The following is a 27,044-nucleotide window of genomic DNA, read 5'->3' as shown; positions in this document are numbered from 1 at the left end:
ACACAGAGTTGTCTCCCAGATGGGAGTAGTGTAAATTAACAATGGAGGGAGTTAATTTTCCTATACTCCACTGTACACTCCACTCCACATGTATCCCGGCATCTTTTTAACCTGAGAGCAGGCTGTCCTGCAGACTAGGATGTAATGCATGCATGGATCTCTGTGTTCCAAAGAGTAGAAAAGAGTAGAAAATACAGTGAACCAACTGCTCTTCTAAAGTCTAGACGGAACCTCAACTTCACGTGCTTTAAGCATTATTATCATTATTTCAACAGCGAATAAGAACAATCTCCTTCCCGATTTCTGGAACAAATGTAACACATGTGGCTAGACCACAGACTTGTACTACCATTCGTGGCTCAATTCCAATCAAAATAATTCCAACAAGCATCATACACAACTAAGGACTGAGCTGTTGATGTGGAGATCTAAAATAAAAGGGTCAGTGTACAGTCAGTTACTCATATTCATAAAACATTCACAACTTCTTTTAAACAACACACAGAAGCTTTAAAATGTTACAAAAACTCTAAAACAACTTCAAGAATGCCTTTTAAAAAATTATAAATTAGTATCAAGTTGACTATTTTCAGGGCTAGATTTTCCATGGTGGAAAACAATGGTCCAAGTGCCCATCTAATTAATATAATTTACTGTGAAAATGGCAGCCTGCCTAGAGTTTAAACATAATGAAATAAAAAGAGTCTAAAGATAGCTTTTCTTCTTTTATTCTGAGATTTTTTTCTTGTTATTAAAATGTTTCTTGATTATACCTGTACCTGCTTATCGTTTCATTGAACTTCTGTCCGTTCATCTGCTTTATCCAAAACAGGATTGCAGGAGAACTGGAGCCTATCCCAGCAAGCTAAAGGCACAAGACAGGGCACACCCTGGAGGAGACACAAGACTATCACAGGCAGGGCAGGCCCTTGGGTTAGGAAAGCTCAGCAACTGCCTAGGGCCCCGAGGCCACCAGGGGCCCCCCTCAATGTACAACAAAACATATGTTTTTAATTGACACATTCAAATATGAGTCAGAAATTCCTTCCAGTAGCTCTTTCAGTTGCTGCTGTGCTAATCTAGGCTGTTAAAGTTTGTTATAAATTATGATACTATTAGTTGTGAATGTCTTGGTTTATTTCACTGTCGATATATAGTAGTAAATGACTCTCATGATCCCTGTAAGATTACAATATCAGTGTGGTTTCAAGAGCTGCTACACCAATGTTGTTCGTTTAATTTCAGAAAGTAGAAAATTATATAATGGAACACGTAATCAGTTTATTCCATGCTGAAAAGAGAAGAAAGAGCCTTCTGCAAGTGTGAGGCTTTGCAGGTGTGAGGTGGGTCACACCTGAAGAAGGCTCCACGGCCGAAACGTTGTGTTTTCTTTCTTCTCTTTTCAGCATGAAATAAACCTATTACTTGTTCCTTTGCAGCCTACGCATGCTGACGCAGCTACCCACCAGGAAAATTCTATAATGATCATTTAAAAAATATATATCTAATATTTAATGAAACAATGCAAGTGACCTTTTACTTGTTTGCAAATTATGTTGAAAAACAAAATCATGTAGTTGCAACTGGTAAATGTGCATTGTCCTCCAAAAGGAGCCGAGAAAAGGAAGCACAGAAAAAAAGAGCAGGATTAACGGTCTCGAAACAGAGGTACACCAAATCAAGTCACTGTAATAATGCATTTGTATTTCATTTGATTTTGAGTCTGTCAGATCCGTGTACTAAGCGAATGGTAGACAAGCCACATTTTCTATCTAGACACGTAAACTACTTAAAGTGTTTTACTAGAAGTTAACAGATTCACCTTTCACGATGTTACTTTCCATTTAAAAAACATGATATATTTTCAAAATGTGTGCTCCTTGTTCTTGTTTATAGTGTAAGTTATTTATTGTGTTTTCTTCAAAACTGGTTAAGAAAAGTTTTCTGCTTACAGTATGCAATTAGTTTAATTTTTGTAAATAGTAAAATAAGTTTGGGGTGGGAGCTGGAGGGGCCCCTTTCAAAGATCTTGCCTAAGGTCCCCAAAAAACTAGGGTCAGCCCTTGTCTCTGGAGACACCCAGACAAAGACACACACATTCACATCAGGGTCAGTTTTCCCAAAAGCCAGCTAACCTGCCAGTACTGTATGTCTTTGGAACAGTGGGAGGAAAACGAAGAACCCGAGGAAACCCACACAAATAGGGAGAGAACACACAAACTCCAGACAGATAGAACCAAAACATTGAACCCAGGACTCCAGTGCTGTGAGACAGCAATTCTAACCACTGTCACTGTGCTGCCCTTCTTTGAACTTAAAAATGCAAAAGCCAACATCTAATTATAACATCTGTTCAAAAAGGTCAGAATGACTATAGAAAGGGCCTTGTATAGTAACTTGAATTACCCCTGAAGTACAATACATCTGCACCAAAGTTACAAAGACTGATTGCAGATTGTGGAGGTGCAGAGTGTGCAAAGGAATAAGTAAAGGTTAATGCCACACTGAAAAGAAGAGGCAACATTTCTGACGAAGACTCAAAGGCGGAAATGAGGTTTCTTCATTTATCTATTAACTTTAACTGACAGCAGAATGCCTAGCTTTGCTTTAAGCTTTTTGGCTATGCAATCTGTCCCTGGTTAATTGTAGCATGACTTAATAATGTACATGATACCATCTAGCATGTTTATTAAAATACAGCTGTAACTGCACTAATGTATTATCCAGTACCATAACAGGAAGTCAGCATGAGTCACTGGCTGAGAGGAGCTAGCTGTCGGTAGTTATGCTCCCTCACACCTGAGAGCTGACCGCCTCCTTATTAAATGTGTTGGGTCTCTCCGGTAGGTGTACTGTAGGTAGTTGAGAGGACAAATATTTTCATGCTGGCTCTGACAACCCACTGTGCCTCCTGGTATGCTGTGTTTGCATACCCAACAAAAACACATGTGCGCTGAGTGTTTTCCAAGCCAGCCAGAGGTCCAAACCGCGGAATTGGAGAGCTAACAGCAGTGGACTGGCTGTACGAGTAAACAGACAATGAGTGAAAAGAGCCCGCTGAAACAGCCCAGGGAGTTCTTAAGCGGCTAAATAATTCAATCTTTGTTGTTGAGGTTTACACCGTTAAGGCTTTTTTTGCGAGCAGAATAGTAAAATGATTTTGTAGTTTTGCAGAGCTGTAAAAGAATGGTGAAAAAATATTGAATTACTGTTCTTTTAATTACGATCCAATCCCAGGTATTTCTCATTCAATTCCATTAAAGACTAAAGACATTGCAGGGTGTCAAATGAATTTTCGTTAGAAGGTTTTAAAAGGCTATCAGGTGAAATGTAATGCATCTCTTCCCTATGAATAGTTTTGTGATAAAAGAGATTTTTTTCCCTTTCACATGGATTTGGTTTGAGTAATAAAGATGAAGACATTTTGCAGCACAGAAGAAGAAATTTGCTAGATCGGGATTTGAGCATTAGATGTCCTATTGATTAGAACATCTCAGGTTTTTATTAAGACCCAGACATTGTGAGAGTGATGTAAGTGGTACTGTATGTATGAGAAATTGAACAAGACATGTATTAATTATACATCAAGACAGCCTACTCCATATTATTATATACATATGCAGGCCCACTGATCTATCAAAACAGTTATTCAAGATATGATTCACTAGCATGTCAGTAATTGTGTGTAATTGGACATACGTTTTACCTGAAAAATGACTTTGGTCTGGAGAAACTGTTGACTTGCAGCATTGGTGATGTGAACATGTCAAAACCTGTTTCAAAGCTTAGCCTTTTTTATTAATGGGGAGACAACTGTGTTGTGCCTCTCTATCAAAATTATAGGGTTTTCATTTTTTTCTTATTTTGTTTCTAAAATCAGAGAATAGATTTTTTTAACAAGAGACTTTTATCATAGTTATATCTTAACTGCTCATGATTACGAAAAAATTTTAGCAAACAAGAACACTGTTGTCAGGAAAGTTATTTAACAGTGGAGACATTACAAAATATCCATTGGGATTAGAAAGGCAATAGCTCACCAGGAAATGCAATCATGTTTGCAAAAACATTCAATTTCCTTTTGAGTCACTGCAAACCTTAAACTGACCCTGCATATGTACTCTTATCTAATTGAAATAGCTGATTGTATTTGATAGCAGCAAATTGGACACACTTATTTGTCCCTCCCGTATTTATGCATTTTGAAATACATGAAAATATTACATTAGACACTCAAACATTGCTCACACTGCTACATGTTCCCTGTAAATTCCATCGTTATAAACTCTATTCAGTTTTGCTTCTAAATGTATTACAATCTTTGAGGTACAGATCAATAGATTAAAAATTTGCTAATGAAATTTTACAAAATACAAAATCTTGGACTGCAGTGTTATTAAAATATGTTTATTGAAGAATGCTGAAATCACAATCATTGCATCTAATATTAACAGAATTGAAATTAAATAGAGAAAAACTAGTGATGTTCTTCCAAATATTTGAATGTATTTCTTTAGAAATACAGTAACCATATTCCACTGTTTTTCCAGATGTTCATTGGAATCCATTTTTGGTCTTGTACAATAATGGATTCCAATGAATTGTCAGTACAGCTGACAATTGTGCAATTTCATGCAATATCTCACGAGAGGCATATTTCTCAATACATGACAAATACTATTTTTTCTGAAAATTTTTGAAAGTTTTTACTGTGTACATATATAAAAGTCTGCATTGACCAAGTTCTACATAGGTATGAACCTGTACTGGTAAATCCCGTTTACCGATTCTAATGTGTTTTTGCTGAATCTGAGAACGTTGGCTTCATCAGCAGTGTTGTTGGCAGTGTGTCCATCTAGAGTCAGATGCTTGTATTTCATAACCACCTGAAATAGACTATACTCTGCAAATCTCTGGTATTATAGTAGATCAACATGTCTTCAAATAATACAAGAAACGAAGAGATACAGAGAATATTGTTTTAAGATTCACATGGAAGATCAACAAGACAAGGCACTTAAAATATCTGTGAACATGTTCTATTCATGTTGTAGGGATGTTGTACTGTATATACAATAGATTAAAATAACTCAAAGTACCGTGTGCTAATTATTAAGCTTTACACATAAAATACATGGAAGACTACTTACTACTTACTAACTACTTACTGCTTTTGGTAAGATTATTCAACTAATTTTTCACCAAAAGCAAAGGCCAGTATTATTTCTGGAAATTCTTCTAGTGAAGCTTCTAAATATCCTTGTGTCTTTTTGAGGGGCTGTAACATCAGCACATTCTGCACTATAATCACAGCCATGCTTTTGTTATCTTAATTTTCCATGTCTATGAAATAATAGTACAGTATGTCATATTTGCTCTCATATGGGCCTCCAGGCTCCTAGCTCTTTAGCTGGTCTCAGGGAAGACTGCATACTTTTATGTTTGTTGCTCTTCTCAGGATTTCACCCACCCAGATCTTTCTTTAACATGATTGTATATCTTCACTAATCCTCATTCACTAATTAGACACTGGAGCATTCACATGACTCACTCCGTGTCACCCAATCATTACTAACTATGTCACTTAGTCAGGGACGGCTCTGTCTTTATTAATCAATGCTTGGGTTCCTGCCACAGCAGCAGCCAGTTTGTTGTTCACTTGCATCACACACACTGGCCCCTCTCATCAAATCTGGATCATCCGGAAAACCCTGTGCCTTAGCTGTGTAGTCAAAATAGCAAAACCTACTGTACCATACAGCCCACCTGTCTAGTGCTTGTGATGTCACTCAGTATATAGTGGAGGGGAGTCCCCATTACCTGTAAAGTGCTTTGAGTGTGGTGTCCAAAAAAGCACTGTATAAGTGTATTATTTACAGATCTATTGTTCACTACATGCCATTTACGGTGTTATTTGCAAATCGCTCACATTCTGTTTTATAAGTACATGTGGCTTTGGACTCAGAGTAACTGAACTTTTTGTGCTACTGAAGTTTTAGAGTTTATGGTTTTCTATACTCAAAGATTTGGAGACAGCCTTACTTTGTAACAGAGCTCTTTCCCAGAATCCCTTTCTTTACTGGGCACAGCTCACAGTTCAAGAGGCACTGATGTCATTCATTTCCATAAACACAGCCGCTTAGTTCCCCATCTGAATTTAATTCCACCATCCACTGAAACACAGCCAATCCATTTCCTAGATTTACAGTGAGATGAGGTTGTTAAAGATGTATTATTTCCAGATGTTCTTTTGTTAAATCTAAAATAAAATAAAAAAAAAACGTCTAAGTGAGATCACTGGAAAAATGCAGCAAGCTTAACCAAAGCTGCTCTTCATTCAGTAGAACTTTGATAGAAATTAATCTGTGCTGGCTTTCTGGGAAAAATCTGCCAATTTCCCTCACATTTCCAGTGTAGCCCACATCGGCTCCTCTCTTTTGGCTATGAAATGTTAGTATTGTGAATAGTACAAATAATCATTTAAGATGGAATTTAATCTTTGACACATTTGTCTGCTTTCATCATTTGCACAGAGTTCTTATTCTGTTTATCACTTTCAGAATTCAGAAAGTTCACCACTAGTTTTGACCCTGTCCTGCTTATAGAGTTTATAAAGACAAATTAAAAGGCACTTGCTATTATTATTACTATTTTAAAACTTTCTTTACAAATGTGCTCTTATTCAAGATCTTCTTCTTATTTCAGTGTGACGTCTTATAGCCACTGAACTGCATGATACAGTACCTGGATTAATATAATATTTCTGTTAATAAAGAAAAAAGCAGCACAAACATCAAAGGAGCAAGAGATCTAAAAACACCTTTGTTACTGTTGTAAAAAAATAATGCTATTCCAACTATCAAGCACTGTTGATCATAATATTCTGTAATTTATATTGTAGCTGAAAACCACACCTTAGTGGCTCATCCACATTAAAGGTGCTCTCCATAGCTGAGCTCTATGATCAAGAGTTTAAACTTGGGTCACCAACTGACTGTGGCGTGGACTCTCCAAGCAGTGGTGGACAATTCGTTGAGAGCTGTTTAGGTAGGCTGGGGATTAGCCTCTCTTAAGCCTTTGTCACACTGCACTACTCTACACGACTTCTAGTCGGAGAGCATGTCAAATTTAATAACTGCAGTTGTTGAATCTCGTTGCCTTTTCTGTCCTAGAGGGTGTCAAATTATACGGCTAGAAATCGCAGGGGGTGACTAATTACACGATTCACTTAGGACTTTTCAATCACGGTTCCAAATCTAGTATTGCGCCGCGAAAATACTGTGAGGTCGCCTCATTTTGGCAGCCAATCAACGTGGAGCACAAGAGGAGCACCGCACAAAATAAACAAACAACAAACGCAAAACGACAAACATGAAACATCAAACACACATCTGTGGTCGCTCCAAAGTTCGACGGGCCTCTCCTCAATTTGCACAGTCCAAAACACTCCCTTTCCTTCTTTCCTTGCAGCCACATTGTACTTCCAGTTGAGCGCTCATTGGCCGTTGACTGTTGCAGACACAAGAGCCCACCCTAACAACTTGTGACACGCTATGAGAAAATCAAACCAGTTAAATTTTTTCGTAGTGAGTCGCAGAGAGTCTTAGGGGCTGTTAAGAGCACTATGACTGAGTTGCTGGGGGTGTCACACTACACAACTGCCAGAAACGGGTGCTGTGATTTTCTTACAGTTATGTAAATGAAGGCTACGACTGAAAATGCTAGGAAAAGTCGTGTAGTGTGCTGCCGGCTTTAACAGCACATTAAAACCTGTCTCCTGTGCAATTGCAGTCAGGAATGTGCCTCACCTCCAATTACCACATGAACATGTAATGTGCTAGCAGACAAATGGCTTAAATGTGGGCGGTGTGGAAGAGTCTGCCTACACCTCTTCATTCTCCTGTGTGTGGTAGTGGGGTTTGAAACTGTGTGAGCTGATATGCATACAAAGCACATCTTGCTATTCTAAGTGAAGCATTATTTCAAAATAAATTATTTTTTTAAATAAATGGTACTTTAAAACAAAACACAACTTATTTCCAAGGTTAGTTAAAACACTAGAAAACTAGTCATTTTTGCTGATCTTTTTTGCTGAGCTGGTTAGCAAGACTCTGTTCTACACGGTTGATACCCTGCAACCTTTAAGAAATGTCTGGTGGTCTCATGTTGTTTGTAACTATTGTTATTTTCTCAATATAGACAGCCTTCTGTTAAAAAAAAAACCTTTTGCTGACTTTTGATCTTGATTTTGTTCTTAAAAATCTTCATTTTTTCATAACAAATTTGATTTTGGACCAGTTAATTCAGTTATATTTAGTTTCATTCCAATATCAAGGGATTATGGTGATGTATTTCACATAGATAAAAATTAAAATGCTGTTGACATTGCAATCCTCATCTCAGCTCTGTACTGTCAGTGAGTCAGTGGATTGTCTAGATGGCACTGTTTCTCTTTCAGAAAACGGAGCACTGAGATGCAAGCACTCTTTTTCTGGCAAAGCTGGGGGTCACGCTGTTACTCTGGCATTTATTGCTGAAATTTTGCAGATGTTCACAAGCCTCCCCCATAGACGGCAGACACATATGGAAAAACAGGAGGTTATCATCAGCCATTTTATAAGACCTTCTAATCCTTTCTCTTTGTTGCTGCATCTTCTGTGCTTCAGACATTCCTTTGATTTCCTCTTACTTTGAAGATGTTGAACTGAGCAGTAATGTTGTGTTTTTGTAAAAAAAAAACTAATAAAAATAAAGACTGTATTTTTTCTTTGAAAAGACTGCATTGTGACAACATTTACACAGCTCTCTCTTGAAATGAATTTTCTTTATCAAAAGAGTCTGCTATAGTCTTTTAGTGCAACAAATGTTTTGGGCTGTGGCTTTTAAATTATTGTTCTGGAACTGAATCCTTTGTGTAACTGATGGCAGTACAATTTTATTTTTTATTTAACCTGTTTATGCAATTTACTGTAGATGTTAAGAAGAAACCCAGTGTTATATACTCACTGTTAGTTTGCAAGACTGTTGATTAAATTTAGAATATTTTTCCAGTTCTTTTCCATTTCCAAAAATAAAATGACAGTGAGTCACGGTGTACCCTGGGATTTCACAACATCTCTGAAAAGCCCCATATTTTACTTTGTGGATTTGCAAAAAAAGTGAAAGCTGTGTATCATTTACCCTGTATAGCCATTGGTGTTTGTGAATTTGCACTACATTTTGATTTTTTAAGAGGCATGATCAAATTGTTCTTTTTCTTTTGAAAAAACATTTACCAAAAGAAGTAAAAGAGGGTCCTTTTTGTCCTATTGTAGTTCAGGTGGGTTCAGCATGCTTAGGCTGCAAAGGAACAAGTAATAGATTTATTCCATGCTGAAAAGAGAAGAAAGAAAACACAATGTTTCGCTGCTTACACCCGAAGAAGGCTCGGCAGCCGAAACGTTGTGTTTTCTTTCTTCTCTTTTCAGCATGGAATAAACCGATTACTTGTTCCCTTCCACGTTCTATTGCGATTGAAACTGGTAAAAAGCTACTTTTACCATATGAAATATTTAACTGAAAGCCCAAGGGGTGGCTAGATGCTGTGCCACTAATTCACATTTCTAAATTCAAACATTTGCTTCACGGTTTAAAGAGATAAGCCGAACTTGGATAAGCAACAAACAAATTTACTCCTAACAACCTAAGATCATGGCAGATAGAAAAGAGGCTGTTATTAACACCAAATTAATTTAAATATATTAAGGTTTTAAATAACTAATTGCAAACCTTTTAACACTACCTGAAATTAACCTCAACTCTATCATAAGTGGTATTGATAATACACCTGAAAAAACAGTTTTAATTCTTAAAACAAATAATTCTTAATTTTGGGGGGACTATTCAGAACAGTGTAATGAGTAAGGATCTATATTACTTATACAAACATTTCATACACATTCTTAGAACTGCACAGGCAGAAGAGTGTTGGCTTTCCTGATGCTCATGACATTCACTTGTTCACTTGTTTCATGTGACACATCAACATGTTGTTAATATCAGAGATTTTTATATACAATGAGCTTATTACAATGAAATGCCTCTGGCAAGCTGTGATGGTGGCTTCATTGCTTATTGAGCTGTTTCAATTAGACGCTCAGAGGTACAGCATGCAAGATCAAGCATGACCAAACAACATATTCTACTCATGCACAGAAGAACAATTCAGTAATAAAATCTAGAATTTCACTAAAAGTACTTAATTGATTTAATAAATAGCCAGCAGTAACATTTCTGGTGTGTAATTATATGTATGGTTTGTAAATGCAATAGATTAGTAGCATTCAAGTAAAAAAGTGTTTTATACCTATTTTTTAAAGGGTTTTGATACAGTTTTGCAGAATTTCAGTAGCTAATATGGGTGGCCACAGTGAAAGAGACACCAAAAATGTTTCCTAATGTGACACGTGGTCAAATTATACGGGGATATTAGGAGTATGATTCCCTCTTGGAAACATTATTCTCACATAATTGCATTACAGGGACTGAAAACACTTGGTCTATAGTCTCATGTCTTACTTACTATCACTCATTATGTATACACTATTCTATGAACAACCTGTCTTTTGTTACTGCTTGTGTAACTAATTTGAGAAGTGTGGATGAGTATTACATAAAGGCAATATGTAGTAAGTGTAACATCAAATTCAGAAAACAAGAGATGTGCCTTCAGACCAAAGTAACGTATTCATTTTGCTATAATGGAGGTGGACCCTTGGATGATATTAGCAGCTTCAAAGGAGATATACAGCAATTGATTGTTTTGCAGTGGCACAAATTAAAAAAAATCCCTTGTAAAGAGATAATGAAGGCTGTCTCAGTAATGGCAACTGGACTAATGTCTGAACAATGGTATAGAGCTGCAGTGGTCATTCACCCAGATTGACCTTTGCTGTTGGAAATGGTACCATGATGGTAACATCCTCTGACCAGTAGCTCATACAAGAGGCAACATTGTGTATTCCAAAAGACAACAGACACCATTCTTAATCAAGGAAATATTTATAATCTTTTAAATGATATCTTTGTACTCCCTTTTCTTGCAAGTAATTCTGACACATATACATATAATCAAGAATAGGTCAATATGTTTATTTTAGGTTGATATGTTGATATGTAGATATGACTGGGAAAACCTACTACAAAATAGATTTTTCCCACTGTATTTCACGGAGATAAGGTTAGGGTCAACCATAAACTACTGCAATAAAAATGTATGTTTCCATGTTTTACTTTTTTTTACTGAGATAGAAAAGAAAAGGGCATATGAGGACAACACATTTCCTGATCAGGTATACAGTAGGTAAAATCATCCATGGAATATATGCACACTAAATCTCGCTCTCATTAAATTATTTTACAAAAAATAGTATAATGTTTCTTGGAACACATGGAAAACCATTCAGCCCAAAGACTAGCAGAAACATGGATATTCAGCAAATTTGTTTTGCTTCGCTACATTCAAGTTTTAACTTTGGTTTTCAGATCATTTAAAACTTGTTATATCAACCTTATTAAGTTTATACATTCAAATTGTGGAAAAATATGGTCAAATAAACAATATGGGTAATTTGTCCACATCTTTACTGCAGGAAAAAATGGGTAGAAAGTGTCAGACTTTGACATGTCATATGTTTGTACTCTTCATTGTTATTATATCAAAGAAGACAAAATTAGTTTCCTAAAATCAATATAAGAGGTGGGTAACTGGGCAATAATGCAAGAATAATACATTCTTACTTGCAATGTTTTTGTGTTCTGTTGAGATGTGTTCTATCCAAATGGACAACAGCACTTATCCACACTGAACCAGACTGACCAATTAATTCCTCAGAAGATTACTGGATCTCCACTTTCAATATAGCAGGGATGATCTTAGACTGTGTTTATTGACCAGTGATGACAACAATACAGTTGATTCCCTTTTAACTTTAAGGTTATTAATATTCTGATCTCTTTATGCATAACAATATTGGAAACAGGATTTTTTTTTTACTTTTGTGTTGTTAACATTACCATATAAAATCATGATTACTAGAGGAAATCATTAATGAACAGTAATTGCAAACTAAGAACATCAGAAATACATATTTTTGGTGATGTGAATGTTGATGTTAAAGGAAATAGTCTGTCACAAATTATTAAACATCATTCTTTTTTCTGCCTTCTGTGCTTCAGAACTAGAATCTGTGTGATTTCAGATTGTAGATTAAATCATATTCTATCTTCTGAATTTGTGTTGGCAGTTCCCATAGTTAAAGTATATGAGTTGCAAAACTGGTCTGATTTGTGTAGTGTGTTCAGTCACTCACATTAGTTTCAGACTGTTATTGCTTGTCTTTTTTTTAGTTATTGTAATAAATACTGGTGCTGCAACATGTTGAACAGTGTGTGGTTAATTGTAAAGGAATAATTACATGAATACATTTTAATTCATTTTTACATTAAGTGTACAAGTAATACATATGCTCATTAAGCATTCCATCTTAAATTCTGGTGGCATTATATCATAATACATAAAAAGAATGTTATATCGAGAGTGTAATCAATACTATTCTTATATTAAAACAATGTTAGCCTTCTGGTGAATTTGTGAGTTATTTTGAGTACCAATTTGTTCTGTTTAGTTCATTTTAACTATCTGTAAAATACACTATTTTGTAAAAAAAAAAGGATACGCTTTTATGTATGAGAAAGCTCATCCTGAATCCAACACTTGGAGAAGTTGACTTGTTCCTCCGCCCTCTGTAGTTTGAGAAGTTCACGATCAGACCTCCTCTCCTAAGTAGCGTCTTCTGTCTCCCTCTCCCTCTCCCTACTGCAAACGGAGAGGCTGAAACCGATGCTTATCCTTTTTTAGTTTTAAGTTTTTTTTTCAAAAAAATATTTAACCGTCTTGTAGGTTAATTCACCACCTACTTGCATGAGGACCACTGAAAAAAGATGACTTACTCGACATTTTTTCTAACTTTTTTGGGCTTTTGGGCAGGGTCGCTAACTCAAGAGGTCCTTCCCAAAACGTTTTATGGAGGTAAGAAAATCATTCTTACATTGTCACTGACTTTGTTCTGACGCCAAATTGATTTGAATTCAATTTGAAACCAAATTAAATTGATTAAGATATGGATTAGTTCAAGTTGTTTTTCTATGAATATGTGTTGTACTCTTTTGTTAAGTCTGTATTTTATTTAACCCTGGATTGTTGCTTGCCACAATTTTTAGCAATAACTATTTTAACAAAAAGGTAAAAAAGGTTAAACAAAGTCTGTGGAATCGTTAATAAAAGCAACGTTCGATAGACATGATAATTAAAACAATAACGTGTTTAATTTTTAACGATGAAGTTATTAAGTATTTGCAAAACTGCAAATAATATCTCAGTATAGGGAACAGGGGAAAACTTGATTAAATTAAAAATTAAATCAAATTAAAAAAAAATAAAAACTAAGAACGAAAACAATTATAAAAATATAAACAAGTATAATTTGCAGTGTGAAAAAAATATGTTTTAAAGGTTTGAAATTAGTATCTTGTTTTTCCTTATGGAAGTGATCGTTTTGCAAACCATACACAACTAAACAATCGGGTAATCGATAAGCTGTTTTTTAACTCTACTCAAAATAAAAGAATCATAGGACAGAAAAGGAAATGGTGGATCTGAGTGCAGATACAGTAATTGACAATTTAAAGTGGTAGTCGAGTATAAGGAAACGCCGAGTGCTCACTATGCGTAGATTTGTATTTAGAAACTTATTATAATTCCTAAAAAAACCTCAAAGATATGAGGTGTGGAAAAAAGGAGTACTAAATACCAAACTATTCCTGACGAAAGAATTAAGGAAACTTATAATGTTGAGGCCCACCTAATAATAATAATTGCCTCATTTATACGGCACCTTTAAAAATAGAGCACTTCACATGAAAAGTAAAATAAAAACACAGTTAACACAAACTACAACAGTAACATACATACAGTAGGAAATAACAAAATTGGCATATTGAAACACAAGGGATTAGAAATGTAGCAGAAGATGCAAGGAGCATCAGTTACATAAAAGCCTTTCCAAAGAAGGTTTTGAGTCTGGATTTAACTGTGCTCTGGGTAAGTGACTCTGTGAACTACAGAGATCTGGGGTATAATAAGAAGTCATCCATAGAATGTAAACAATGTTGGGGGACAAACCACAGACCAGAGTCTAATGAATGAAGATTGCGAGAAGAGGAGTTGGAAGATAAGAAGTCAGATACTGTAGGCATTGAGTTGCCATATAAAGTCTTATATTGTAGGTGAGCATGAGTCAACATGAAACCTGATAGGAAGCCAGTGCAGTGACACCAGGATAGGAGTAATGTGATCACTTTCACTCTACCTGGTCAGGATTCTGGCTGCCAAATTCTGTACATTTACATTTAGTGTAGATTTAAATACAGTACCCCAACAAGTAGAGCATTGCAGTAATATATTCTGAAAAACACAAATTGTGTTGACCAGCTTTTCTGCTACAGTCAGAGACTATACAGGACATGGTCTCGCAATATTTCTGAAATGGAAGAATACTGTTTTTACAATATTTTGCACACGTGGGTGAGAGGTCAAGCAAGGATCAAACATCACCACTGAATTCATTAGTTAAGATTGAAACTCATGTACAGTGCCATTCAGTGATAGGCTTAGTGCATAGGTGCCGAGAAGCATCAGAAGACTGTCAGTCTTGACCCAGTATAAAGGAAATTTTGAGTCATCCAGGATTTTATGTAAGAGATACAATTAGAGAGTAATAAACAAATACCTCAGTGTATTGTTGATTATGGACCTAGATTTGAGTACTATATCATCGATGTAGAAGTGATAATTCAAGACCATGTGATTTTAATTGCTAAATTGGGAACTTGTAAATGTTGAATAGTTAGGGGCCCAGTATCGAGCCCTGACACCAGACTTACTGTAGGAAACTCAGCATCACAACTGAAACTCCCAAAAGAAACAAAGTGGCAGCAATCAGTGAGGTGAGACTCGAACTATTTAAGAAAATGTCAGAGACTCCAAACAAGACGAGATGAGAAAGCAGGATGTCATGGTTAACAGTGTCAAAAGCAGCACTGATGTCAAGAAGAGTAAGGACAGAAAGAGAACCGGAATCACTTGCCATAAGATGGTTGTTCATAACTTCAACAAGGGTAGTTTCAGTGCCTTGAAATCATCTGTACCCAGATTGGAGGGGTTTGAAGAGGTTTTTTGCAATGAGATTGATGAATTCCTACAGCACATTATAAAATTTATGGAAGATAAGGTAGGTTTCATATAGGCTGATTTTCTTTTTAGATTGTCCAAAGCCATATTTGAAACCAATATTTGGCCATATTTGTAATGAGACAAGACATAAGTCAACCTGAGTTGCAGGACAAGCCTGATAATGACAAGATTCCCAATCAGGTTTTTCTGGAAATTTGTTTAAAGTCTTCTCTCAGGGGAGTTACTTCTAGGGAATTTACTTACAGGGTGTCGAAGCACCACGTTTCTTGGTGTACACATTACAGATGACCTCACTTGGTCCCTCAATCCCACCTGCCTAACCAAGAAAGCACAGCAGCTTCTCCATTTCCTGCGGCGACTGAGGAGGGCAAACCTTCCCCCGCCCATTGTTACCACTTTCTACAGAAGCACCATTGAGAGCCCCTTGACCAGCTGTATCACTATTTGGTTTGGAAATTGTAACTCTTCAGACCGCAAGACCCTGCAACGAATTGTGGAAACAGCTGAAAAGATCATTGGAGCCTCCCTCCCTTCCATTTAGATAGATAAGACTTTATTGATCCCTGAAGGGAAATTGAAATGTTACAGCAGCCCAGCCCAAGACGAGCACAAACAGACATCAGAATAGACTAAAAATTAAAATAAGTACAGCAATACAAAATAAAATAAACAGAGTTAGGTGTGTGCAAAATATGCTAATAGTCACTGTAAAACAATAAAATATGTGCTAAATGCGCATAGGTATATACAGATTGAAAGTACCACGCTATAAATAGTATATTAATGCAGTATCCAAAAAGTACATTAGTGCAACATGCTGTCCATACATGAGCAGATGAAGGGCTAACAGTCCTAGCCAAGGGCAGTGTTATACACCCTGACAGCCGCCGGGAGGAAGGACCTGTGGAAACGTTTGCTTGCACACCATAGCTAGAGCAGTCTGTTACTAAAAGTGCTCCTCTGTCTTATAACAGTCCCATGTAGTGGATGAGAGGCGTTGTTCATGATGGCTGTGAGCTTGGTCAGCAATCTTCTCTCTGCCACCACCTCCAGGGGGTCAAGGCTCAGCCCCAAAACAGAGCCAGCCTTCTTGATGAGTTTATTGAGTCTATTTACATCTCTTGCCATGATGCTGCTGCCCCAGCACACACCAGCGTAGAAGATGGCCGCTGCCACCACTGATTGGCAGTGACTATCTGATTTCTGTAACCTATCACAAACACTGATTACACAAGGCCTCCAGTATAGTAGATGACCCCTCCCACTCCTCCCATAAACTCTTTGCCCTCCTACCATCTGGGAAAAGATATCGGAGTGTACTGGCCAGCTCCACCAGACTCTGTAACAGCTTCTTCCCGCAGGCAGTCAGGCTTCTCAACATCCTGGAATCTACTTGCACCCACCCCAATTCCAGAAACAGGGTTTAAATCCCCCAGTGTGTTGTGTATATTGTATTATGTATTTGCCTTAGTAATTTGCACTATCTGCACTTTGCACTACTGTATCCTGTCTACAAAGTCTATGTCAGTGTCCCATCTGTATTTGCACCACGGACCAGGAGGAACGATATTTCTTTACACTGTATACTTATATATGGCTAGAAAGACAAATAAACGTGAACTTGAACTTGTCAGAATACTTCCATGTATTCACTGCCATGAGTGTACCAGTTCATGTTCATTGGGATTGGTATTGCTAGCCAGTCTGTCTGTCGTGTATTTTTGCATCTACAGAAAAGTTGTTGGATCTCTTAGGACCACCATTTAAACAAAGATCCAACCAGCAGTGACTGCAGATTTCAAAATGTAGAAAAAAGTTTTCCTTGTTTCTGTCAAGTCATGAAGATCCTTTTTAATACCATTAATCTATCACTGCCACAACTGGATCTTCAAGAGACAAGGGCTCATTTTGTAGATCATTTTATGACTCATCAGAGAAGGCAAAAAGGCTCCAGTGCTCTATATTCAGAGTTGTTTGTGCAGTGTGCCAGTCTTATTCTTTCTTTTGATTCTGTGGCTAGAAAGCAATGGAGATGTTGTTTTACATTGTACTGATCCCATGTCGGTGTATTCAGTTACTGATTGTTTCATTGAAACAGAGCATCAGGTTAGTATTCAAATGCTTTAAGGCATTTCAACAGAACACATCAAGAAATCTTCTGCATGGTCATTAGAAGCACCATTACTCTTGATGATGTCAAAGATCATATCAGTTCTTTGGATTTAGTGGTCTCTAAAACTGTACAGTTCACCGAAGTGAATGTGCTTGTTCACTTTTGGTTTCTTGAAATGACTCACTGTTTCCTCATTCTGCCATTCTCTTGAATTCTGTACTTTGCAGAAATTAGGCTAATTCTGCACAGATGCTATCTTTAAATTTTTGAGTTATTGGTTTCTATGCCAGCCTAACCTTTAAGCTATTTTGGTGTGTATATAAACAGTCTGAACACTAGATTGTCCATGTCCCACAAAGGAAATCAGGAGGTACAGTATTTTGCAAACATTAGTCTCTATTCATTATAATGTCTATACATAACTTCTAATTTTTAAAGACAAATAAAGCCTGAGCAGTGAATTGATCTTTTTTGGAACCATAAGCAAATTGTTTTATACAAGGTACATAAGATTTTTAAAAAGGGAGTTAATAAAAAATAGCTGAGGTCATAAGGCTCTGGTTTCTGGCACTGAATGTTCATTGTGCCATTTCTAAACCTCCAATATAGTGTCCAGTCAAAGATAGATAAATAGATAAAATCTGATGACTACAACATAAATTATAACTCCTTGATCCCGACCTGAAGTGGATTTCCATTGTCTAAAGAGACTGGGCCTAATGACCTACAGACAAGCTCAGATACAGTGGAACAATATTATGATGCTTTGTCAGAAGCAGCTAACCCTGCCCATCAGAGAAATCTAGAGAAATGTAATATAGGAATTCAATTAAAATACATCGAAATACACTGGAGTTTAATATCAGAATAAAATAAAATAAAATATTTTTAAAATGTATTTAATCTGCTTTTAAATGTATTTCCACCAAATGCCCTTCACATGTGGGAAAGACGTCTGTTTGTTAACAGTCGCCTTGTATGTCCTTACACTTCTGCCCCTACTATACACAATTCATGCTGCATCTGTAATAATAATGTTGACTGGTCCTTTGTCATTTTTGATACACCACTTGGACCTTGGTTCTAAAAGAAAAGATTTCATTTCACCTTTAGAGCATCAGTGTTTACATATCTGTCTTCAGAGACATACTGTAGTAGTGTACGATAGTATTATACCACATTGCTGCTGTTGTAAAGCCATTATCCTCATTTCTCAGAGCTTGGAGTGGGTCGAGGATAAATCAAAAGCGATGATATTGTAGCGGCCGTGTCTACAAGCCTGGACATTTTGGGCACTGAGTCTCTGGAGTGGATCCTGCTCTATGGCTTGTGGTCCCGCACAAGATGACAAAAGGGGTGAAGGGGTGCTTCTTTCAAGAAATAAAGGCATTGACTTTCATGGCAGGAGTTTTCACATCTGGCTCATTTACAGTATAAAGCCATCCCTCACATGCTCCTTGTTAAAAACTAAACTAAAGAGCTGAAGGGATATTTTAACAACAATTTTTCTGTTGCCAACCTAATCTAATGAGTTTTATGACAGCAGAGAAATTTAGACTTGCAAGTTGTCAAACATTTTGTATTACCCTATGTCTATATAAAGGTGCTATTGATTCTTTACTAAACCAATTAATCACTCCACACAGAATGCAAAGGATGCAAAGGTGGACCCAAATGCAGATGAGAATACTGGGAAGGAGTCAGGTGGCAAGACTTACAAAACATGGCAGTAGTCATAAGACAAGATGAAATAGGTAGAACATTACAATTCTAATACAACAAACAGGGAGGGTACTGAACTATAATGCGGTTATTCACATAAGATAAGACAAACCTTATGCTTGCAGGTATTGCTAGGCTTGGCTGGCTAAAACGTCGGCTTCAAGACCAGTCTTGAAGACTCAGTCTTGACTGACTGAGAACCCATTGAAACTGCTTGTTTCATTGTGGTATGATTCGGAAAGAGAATTCTTGAATAATAGATAATAACTGACTTCGTTTCTAGCTTTCACAATGAGGTAGTTATAAGCTGCTGAATAACATCAAAGAATAAAAAAACAAATTAAAAATAATACTAAAAATAACTACTCTTTTTGAAGAGTAGTAGTGACTGTGGTGTAGTGACTGCTCTTCCCTTTTCCAGAAATTATAGCACATTTCTCTACCTCTGTCATATGGAAAACATAACAGACTATGTAGGCTTTTACAGCACAAAATAATGAACATTTACATTTAGAAAACATTAACAAAATAAAACATTTTTACTGCAATATCACACGTTACACCTGTTATATCCCTGTTATAATTGCTGTAGACGTTTAAATGTTAAATTAAATCTATGATATACAGTATACCTGTTAAGATTGGTGGAGTGACCAAATTTCATGGGAGGTAGTGCATTTGTCATTCAATCAATCAAAGTGTGTGTTGTACAGCTCAACAATATTACCTTTTCATAATTCATTATTATTATGATAAAGGTCACTTTTCATATCTTGTGCATTCCTCAGCATTATTTAATACTGCTGGAAGTTTAGAATGGGTGTGAAAATGTGGTAGATGTCTAATTAAATTATTTTTTTAGTTCATCTTGAGGCCCATATCTTCATAATCATGTTGCACAATTAGTTTTTCTGATGTTCAGTTTTTCTGCTGGGGTGAACACCCTGTGTATGAATATATGATAAAAAATAGATCATGCTGAGAGTTAATTTATCAGAAACATTTCATACTGTATATGTACATTAGTGCATGTCTGCAGAGTAAACCACATTGAAGTGCTTTATTTTGCATTCTAGAAATCTAACAATTTTGTTTTCTCACTCAGACTGTCCTGTGGATCTTTACTTTGTACTGGATACATCTGAAAGTGTGGCCTTGAGGATCAAACCTCCAGAATACTATATCGACCAGATTACAAATTTCACTGTGTCTTTCATCGACCAGCTACAACAAAGGTATCTATTGAATAGTGTTTTTTATCTCGGAGTATTTATGTATGTAAAACAACATCTAAAACAAAACAGAATGCTGCTAAATATGAAACTGAAGCAATTGTGTGATTGCTAAGACCAATTTCAATGATTATAAAAAGAGGGCATGTTATACCTTCATCCATAACAGCTCATGTACTTGGATAGGCTGTTGTTCATTTTCCCAGGCTGCCTGTTCTGTGGCACACTGCCCCACATAAGCTCCGGCTCTGAGTGAAGCTAGATGATCAATTATTATTAAGGCTCATTAAGGTATCAATAGGGGAATGGAGATTGTTTGGGTCTTTGCAAGTACTCATTTTTAGTTTTGCATATTTTAAATTGGGTATATTGCATTTCATTTAAATTATTAGTAAAATAAAATATATGTATTTTTAATAATTATTGGGATTTTGTACGGCTTCCTTGAACTGATTTGTGTTTATATACCTTCTTCCAAAAACTTTCTCATCATCAGATTTATGAATTCCCATCAAAAATTTATATAGCTATTCAGGGGAAGATATATACTGTATGTTATGAAAGAGGCACACTAAATACTGTCACTTCAGGAATTTTGGGTTTGTTGGTATCATGTTTATCTGCCAAGGTCATAAAGCTCTTTTAAACACATTTTAAATGTATAACTTGCAGGTATTCCTCTTGCTAAATAAGGGGTTTATCAGATGAAATAGAATGTCAGGATGTTTGTGAATAATATTTTTAATCTACATTCAGTCACATGCTTATCATGTAGGGTGGCAAAGTTTTCCAGCCATTTCCTAATGGTCATATCATATTACCTTTGATTTTAATGCAATAGACATCTGTGCCTTTAGAATTATAGCTACTCTAAAAGGGCTGTGGCATACTAGATTGTATGAGAACTGCCCAGCTGTAGGGACTTTTGAAAAAATGTTCTACTGTATGCCTGTTAATGCTGATGTTGTGTTGCTGCCAGTTTCTACCGCTGTGATCGGAATCTGGTGTGGAATGCTGGAGCCTTACACTACAGCGATGTAATAGAAGTCATTCAAGGACTCAGCTCAATGCCGAGTGAAAAGGAGCAGCTGAAGAAAAATGTGAAGAACATCAAATACATCGGGAAGGGCACCCACACTGACTGCGCCATCAAGAGTGGTATTGAAGAGCTGCTTATTGGGTAAGTGGCTGACAAATGACTGTTATTCTATAACCAATTCCAGTTCCAACAAGTCTTTGTGTGGTGTTTGTTCAATGTGGCTTCAGAAACCCCAGCAATTAGAGTGTTACATTAGTCAATTCAGGAGAAGACAAATGTGTTGATCAGCTTTTTAGCAGCAGTTAGCGGTAACATAGGACATAGTCTGATGATATTTCTGAGGTGAAAGAAAGATGTTTTGACAATATGTTGCACATATGATTCATGCGTCAAACCTGAATCAAATATCACCCCCAGGTTTTTGAATTTTCACTGAAGCTCAAGTACAGTAGCATCCTCAGATATGGTTACAGCATTGGCTTTTCAAAGTTGATGGGGGGTTCTAATAAGCATGACTTCAGTCTTGTCGCAGTTTAGATTAAGGAAAGTTTGAGTCATCCATGTTTTATGTCAGAGATTCAATTAGAGAGAATAGAGCAGCCACATCAGTGTCAGGTTTGGTATGGATATAGATTTGAGTATCATCAGAAGAGAAATGATAATTTAGGCTATGCGGCCTTAAAAGTTGATCAAGGGGAAACATGTAAATGCTGAAAAGTAGGGTGCCCAGTACTGAACCCTGAGGAACACCAGTCTTAACAAGTCCAATTTCAGAGCTGAATCCGCCAAGAAAGACAAAGTGACAGCGATCAGTGAGGTAAGACTTGAACCATTTAAGAGCAGTCAGAGATTCCAAACACCGTCTCAAGATGAGTAAGTGATATATCATGGTTAACAGTGTCGAAAGCAGCACTGAGATCCAGAAGAATGAGGAACCAGAATTAAAAGCTATTAGAAAATTGTTAGTGACTTTGACCAGGGCAGTTTCTGTGCTGTGAAGTTGTCAGAAATCAGATTGGTGGGGTTTGAAAAGGTTATTTGCAAGGTGTTTATTTAACTGATGTGCAGTAACGCATTCTAGAATTTTTGCAAGAAAGGGTTAGGTTGATGAGGCGAAAATTGATAAGATTTTCTAGAGCTATGTTTGGCTTTTTCACACAGGGTTCATGGTAGCAGTTTTGAGGACCATTGGTACAACACAAGTGTTCAAGGATTCATTTATTATATTGAGTACAAGGGGGCAGAGAGTAGTAAAACAGGATTGAAATAAAGTGGTGGGGATGGGATCTAATAGGCAGGTGGTGGATTACATATGCAAAACCAATTTACTAATGGAGACAGAGTCAAGAAGATAGAAGTTGGAGAGAAGGAAACCAGTAAAGTTAGGCAAGCAGGGAGGATGTGACATGCATTGTGGAGAGAATGTAATGCCAGATGTTGTCGATCTCAGAGCTAAAGAAATCTAAAAATGTGTTGCAAAGTTGCAAGTAATGTAACTTAACAACAACGTTGCAAGTAATGTAATGTAATGTGGAAGGGCAGTTTGGAGGTGTTATAAACAGGTAATTCTAGATTGAAGAGAATAGTTAAGTGGTAAGAGACCTTGTTTGTGGGAAGAAAAATGAGAAACAATTGAGTCATTCTCAATAATTAAATCAGTTATTAATTATTAACACCTTTGTTGTGTGTTGGGCTAAGAACAAACTGGGTTAGATGAAAGCATTCCAACAGAGCTAAGAAATCCATAACTAAACTGGAAGACCGTGAGTCAATACTGTATGAATATTAAAGTCACCAGGAATAAGGATCCTCTTAAACCTAAGTATATTGGCAAACTCACCTAAAAAGGCTTCATTAGGTTTCGGGGGTCCATAGAGCATGGCGATGATAGTAGAGCGGGGAACGGAGACGGAGATTTCAAGAGAAGAGAGCAGAGGTACAGAGGTACAGTAACAGGACTTAAGCTGTACAGGAGATTGTAAATAACAATAATGCCCCCACCTCTACCCATGAAACCATGGAGGTCAAACAAGCCGTACCCTGGAGGGACTTGTTGGTTGAACAGGAGACCATTATTTTGAGAGGCAGGGATAGTCACTCCACAGGTGGACGAAGGAATGAAACAGCATACCGTGCTGCAGTGAATGTAATGTGTTGGTCGCAGGATCCCAATATTATGGCAGTAATCATATCTGGTTCTTTCGAGGAAATAATTAAGTTTCAGTTATCTTAGCTGCTGTGAGGAGTACCTTAGAAACATTTTGGTGGTGTTTTTTTTTGTCGCATAATGACGATGTTACAAAAACTTGGAAGGAAATGCTGAATCAGGGCAGTAGCAGGTGGTTAAAAAGTCCTCAGTTGGAAAAAAATAATAAAAAGTAGATAATAATAAAAGAATGAAAACTTGGGTGGATATATAAAAGTTTAAACCCAGTTGTTGCCCATGCTGCCTTTATTGAATTTGCCAGGGTACTTGCAGATCCATCATATTTTTAAGGGTTCTCCCAAGTGTTTACAAATACAGAGCACTTCAAAAAGGGAAATCAAGGGAATTTGTCTGAGACAGAACACTTGACCCCCCCCCCCGGAATAAATAATGAAAAGTGCTATACTTTTTTGACATTGGTGTCACCAGTATAGAGAAAATGTCTGTGATCCCAAAGATGCATAATGAATTGTGTAAGTGGTAACTCCATCTTTAGCCTGTATATGACCAAACTGACTTGGAAGCCAACTGCACAACATATAGGACAGATAATTAGACTGACTATGAATTGTGAAGAAGATTATTTCTAAATTATGCAATTGGTTATTATGGTCTTGTGAACTTTCAATGTCATCATTTGAAAAAACAAAAGGAAGGAAAGTACTTATTATATTAGATATATTATATCTTGTAGCTCAGAATAAAAAGAAAACCCAAAGAGATTAAAACTGATGTGTGATTGTACTTCATGATGGACTTTCCATATTTTAAAAACATGCAGTAGAGTCCACATGTATCCACTATGTAGCACAACAACAAGCACAGAATGTATGAGACACACAGATGTGCATACAAGCCTTGTCTGATATGTGAGGGCAAGCAACATCATACAGGGCCTGAAACAGACACAGATGCAGAGGCTAGATTGTTCGTGAACTTCATCAAGTTTTCTAAGGTTGATTTTATCGCTTGTGTTTAAATGGTGTATAAATTGAATATTGACAACATCAGTCCCCCTATACAAAAACACTTCTTTTGAAAGTGTTTTTATGATTTTTTAAACCATGGCTAGTATTGTGTCAGTCAGCACTTTATGGAAAGTACTGTCATTAACCTGAAGTTCCATATTAAAAGCTTTAAAGAAGGATCTCATACTGTATATTAAGCTGGTGTAAATTATTTAAACACATTGTCATGAGAAATAATATGTAAATAATTTGTAAGCTGTTCTATTACTTCCATCATGTGTAGTCCACCATTTTGGATTTGCTGCATTTTCACTATCCTATAGTACTTATCATTTCAGCTTTAATTCCATTCAATTAAACTGGATTTTTGGCAGAACCTTAAATAAATAAGAAGATTTCAACCAGTATTCTGTGAAACAACTTTCTAAGCTCACTCCTATGGAAATAATAATATTTGAGGGAGTTTATTTTAAATTTGACAGTAGACATTTGATGCAGCTGAACATTGTTAAATAGTTAGAACTGTACAGGTAACAGACATGTGTTGCCTACCAACTCATGGGAAGATTGAGAGTTGTCAATACAGTAATCCTTATTGTATGATCCTGTATGAAAAACTACTATACATAACAACTATACTTACTATATGTAAGGGTTCATTTAAGCGAGATGTGGTAATTCCTATGATTAAACAAGTGGATTTTGAGTCTTACGAGCTGGGCTCTCTCAAAGCATTTCCAAGATTCTTCTTTTCTCACATTTTCTCGAATGAGGAATTTACATTTTAATTTTTATTGTAATTTAACTTTGTTCTGACAAAGACTCATGTGTGTCAAGTGCATATATTACAGTATAGAACCTCATGTTTATACATTTGCTAATAACTGTAATGAAGTAAATACTGTATTGGATCATAAATGAGAAAGGGTGTTATTGTTTATGCATCTACTGTACTAGAGCTGGGCGATAATTTGATAATGATAATTATCGCGATATAATTTTCCTTGATATAATTTTAACAAAAGTGCGATAAATGTTCGATATATATGTTTATGCTTTCCGCATGATATGCGCATGCGCACAAAATACTGCGCGAGTATTTGTGCAGATTTAACTAACTAACAGATTTGTTTAATGTTTCTGCTGTTTGGCAAGTGTTTGTTGTGTTCTTAAAATAAAAAGTTGTTTAATTTACCAGTTAACTGTCTGGTTTCTTCAACTTTCACTCAGGAGAAAAAATCTGCCTTTAAACTTGAAAGAAATAATGATTTGACATTTATTGTGATAATTATCGATATCGACTGATATGAAAATTTTTATCGTGATAATGTTTTTGGCCATATCGCCCAGCCCTATACTGTACTAATGACTTTAAGCATGTTACTCAAATAATTAACCAGGAATGATATTGTTTTCATACTTAGATATCGTTCTGTATTAAAGTGAAGTTTGACTGTTTGAAGGAATATTTGTGAGTTCTGGATCCAGTCGAAGATTATAACACAGAAATATGGGAATTTAATGTCTGTTATCCAAGTTTTCACCTTATGAGCAGTTGTTGAGGAACAAATTAAGCTCGTATAAGAAGGGAATACTGTGCTTATTCTTTGCATCTCTGGGTTTCTACCACATTAAATCAGAGCCTAAAAGAAGTGTATTTGTGTGCCATGGGGCAGGGGGTCTCATCATCGAGAGAACAAGTACATGATTGTGGTGACTGATGGACATCCCCTTGAAGGCTACAAAGAGCCCTGTGGTGGCTTGGAAGAGGCTGCCAATGAAGCAAAACACCTCGGAATAAAAGTGTTTGCTGTGGCCATCTCACCTGATCACCTGGTATGTATTTCATATTGTATATTTGAGTGAAGTGGTGTGGAAAAAGTATAGAAGTACGAAAACATATCTGGTACAATCTATAACCATTATAATATTCCTTGAGACTGACAAAACTTGAGTAACCAAACAATTAACCAAAAGATAAAAAAATTAAATAACACTAATCAGTGAAGTTCAGTATACAGACTTCTTGCCATCTATTATTGTGTCAGTCTTCTACAACATACATATGAATAATTTGTAGAGGATGTTCTAAAGATTCTATTTTTAACCTGTCTTTGCTGAAGATATTGAATTTTTGTCTGTTGAAGTTGAAGTCTTATTTTTTTAGGTTCTAATGTATGCTTAAATTATTCATATATTGTTTAGAGTCATAGCTGAAATGTCAATATGGAAGCTCCTTGATTTCAGATTAAAATGTTTTTATTAACTATACAGGTATTATTCTTAAATACGTTTTTTTTCTTTCTGTAATGTTACTGGGTACAGCTGAACGAGTAAGCATTCCAATACACTTGTTGTATATGGCAAATAAAGAAATCTTTAATCTTTAATCTTCATAATGTTACTGAAAAAAAAACTTAGAACTTAAAAATACAATAAAAAATATTTTAATTTATCAAGAGCTTAAATAGG

General features: G+C 36.3%; 1 protein-coding gene across 1 annotated transcript in view; it reads left to right on the top strand.

Moving 5' to 3' along the window:
• The first annotated feature begins 12,777 nt into the window (after positions 1–12,777).
• col6a1 (collagen, type VI, alpha 1) overlaps positions 12,778–27,044 on the top strand; it is a 65,431-nt gene continuing 51,164 nt past the window's right edge. Inside the window, exons 1-4 of the mRNA XM_088930037.1 lie at positions 12,778–13,069; positions 20,233–20,362; positions 21,339–21,539; positions 26,249–26,408. Coding sequence (XP_088786163.1) covers positions 12,982–13,069; positions 20,233–20,362; positions 21,339–21,539; positions 26,249–26,408 — 579 coding nt within the window. The 5' untranslated portion in view covers positions 12,778–12,981. The remainder of the gene's footprint in view (positions 13,070–20,232; positions 20,363–21,338; positions 21,540–26,248; positions 26,409–27,044) is intronic.

Source organism: Atractosteus spatula, chromosome 13, assembly GCF_055471065.1.
Source record: "Atractosteus spatula isolate fAtrSpa1 chromosome 13, fAtrSpa1.hap1, whole genome shotgun sequence".
In the NCBI taxonomy this organism is placed as follows: Eukaryota; Metazoa; Chordata; class Actinopteri; order Semionotiformes; family Lepisosteidae; genus Atractosteus; species Atractosteus spatula.
The sequence above is the reverse complement of the archived record's forward strand: the minus strand, read 5'-3'. Positions and strand labels throughout refer to the sequence as shown.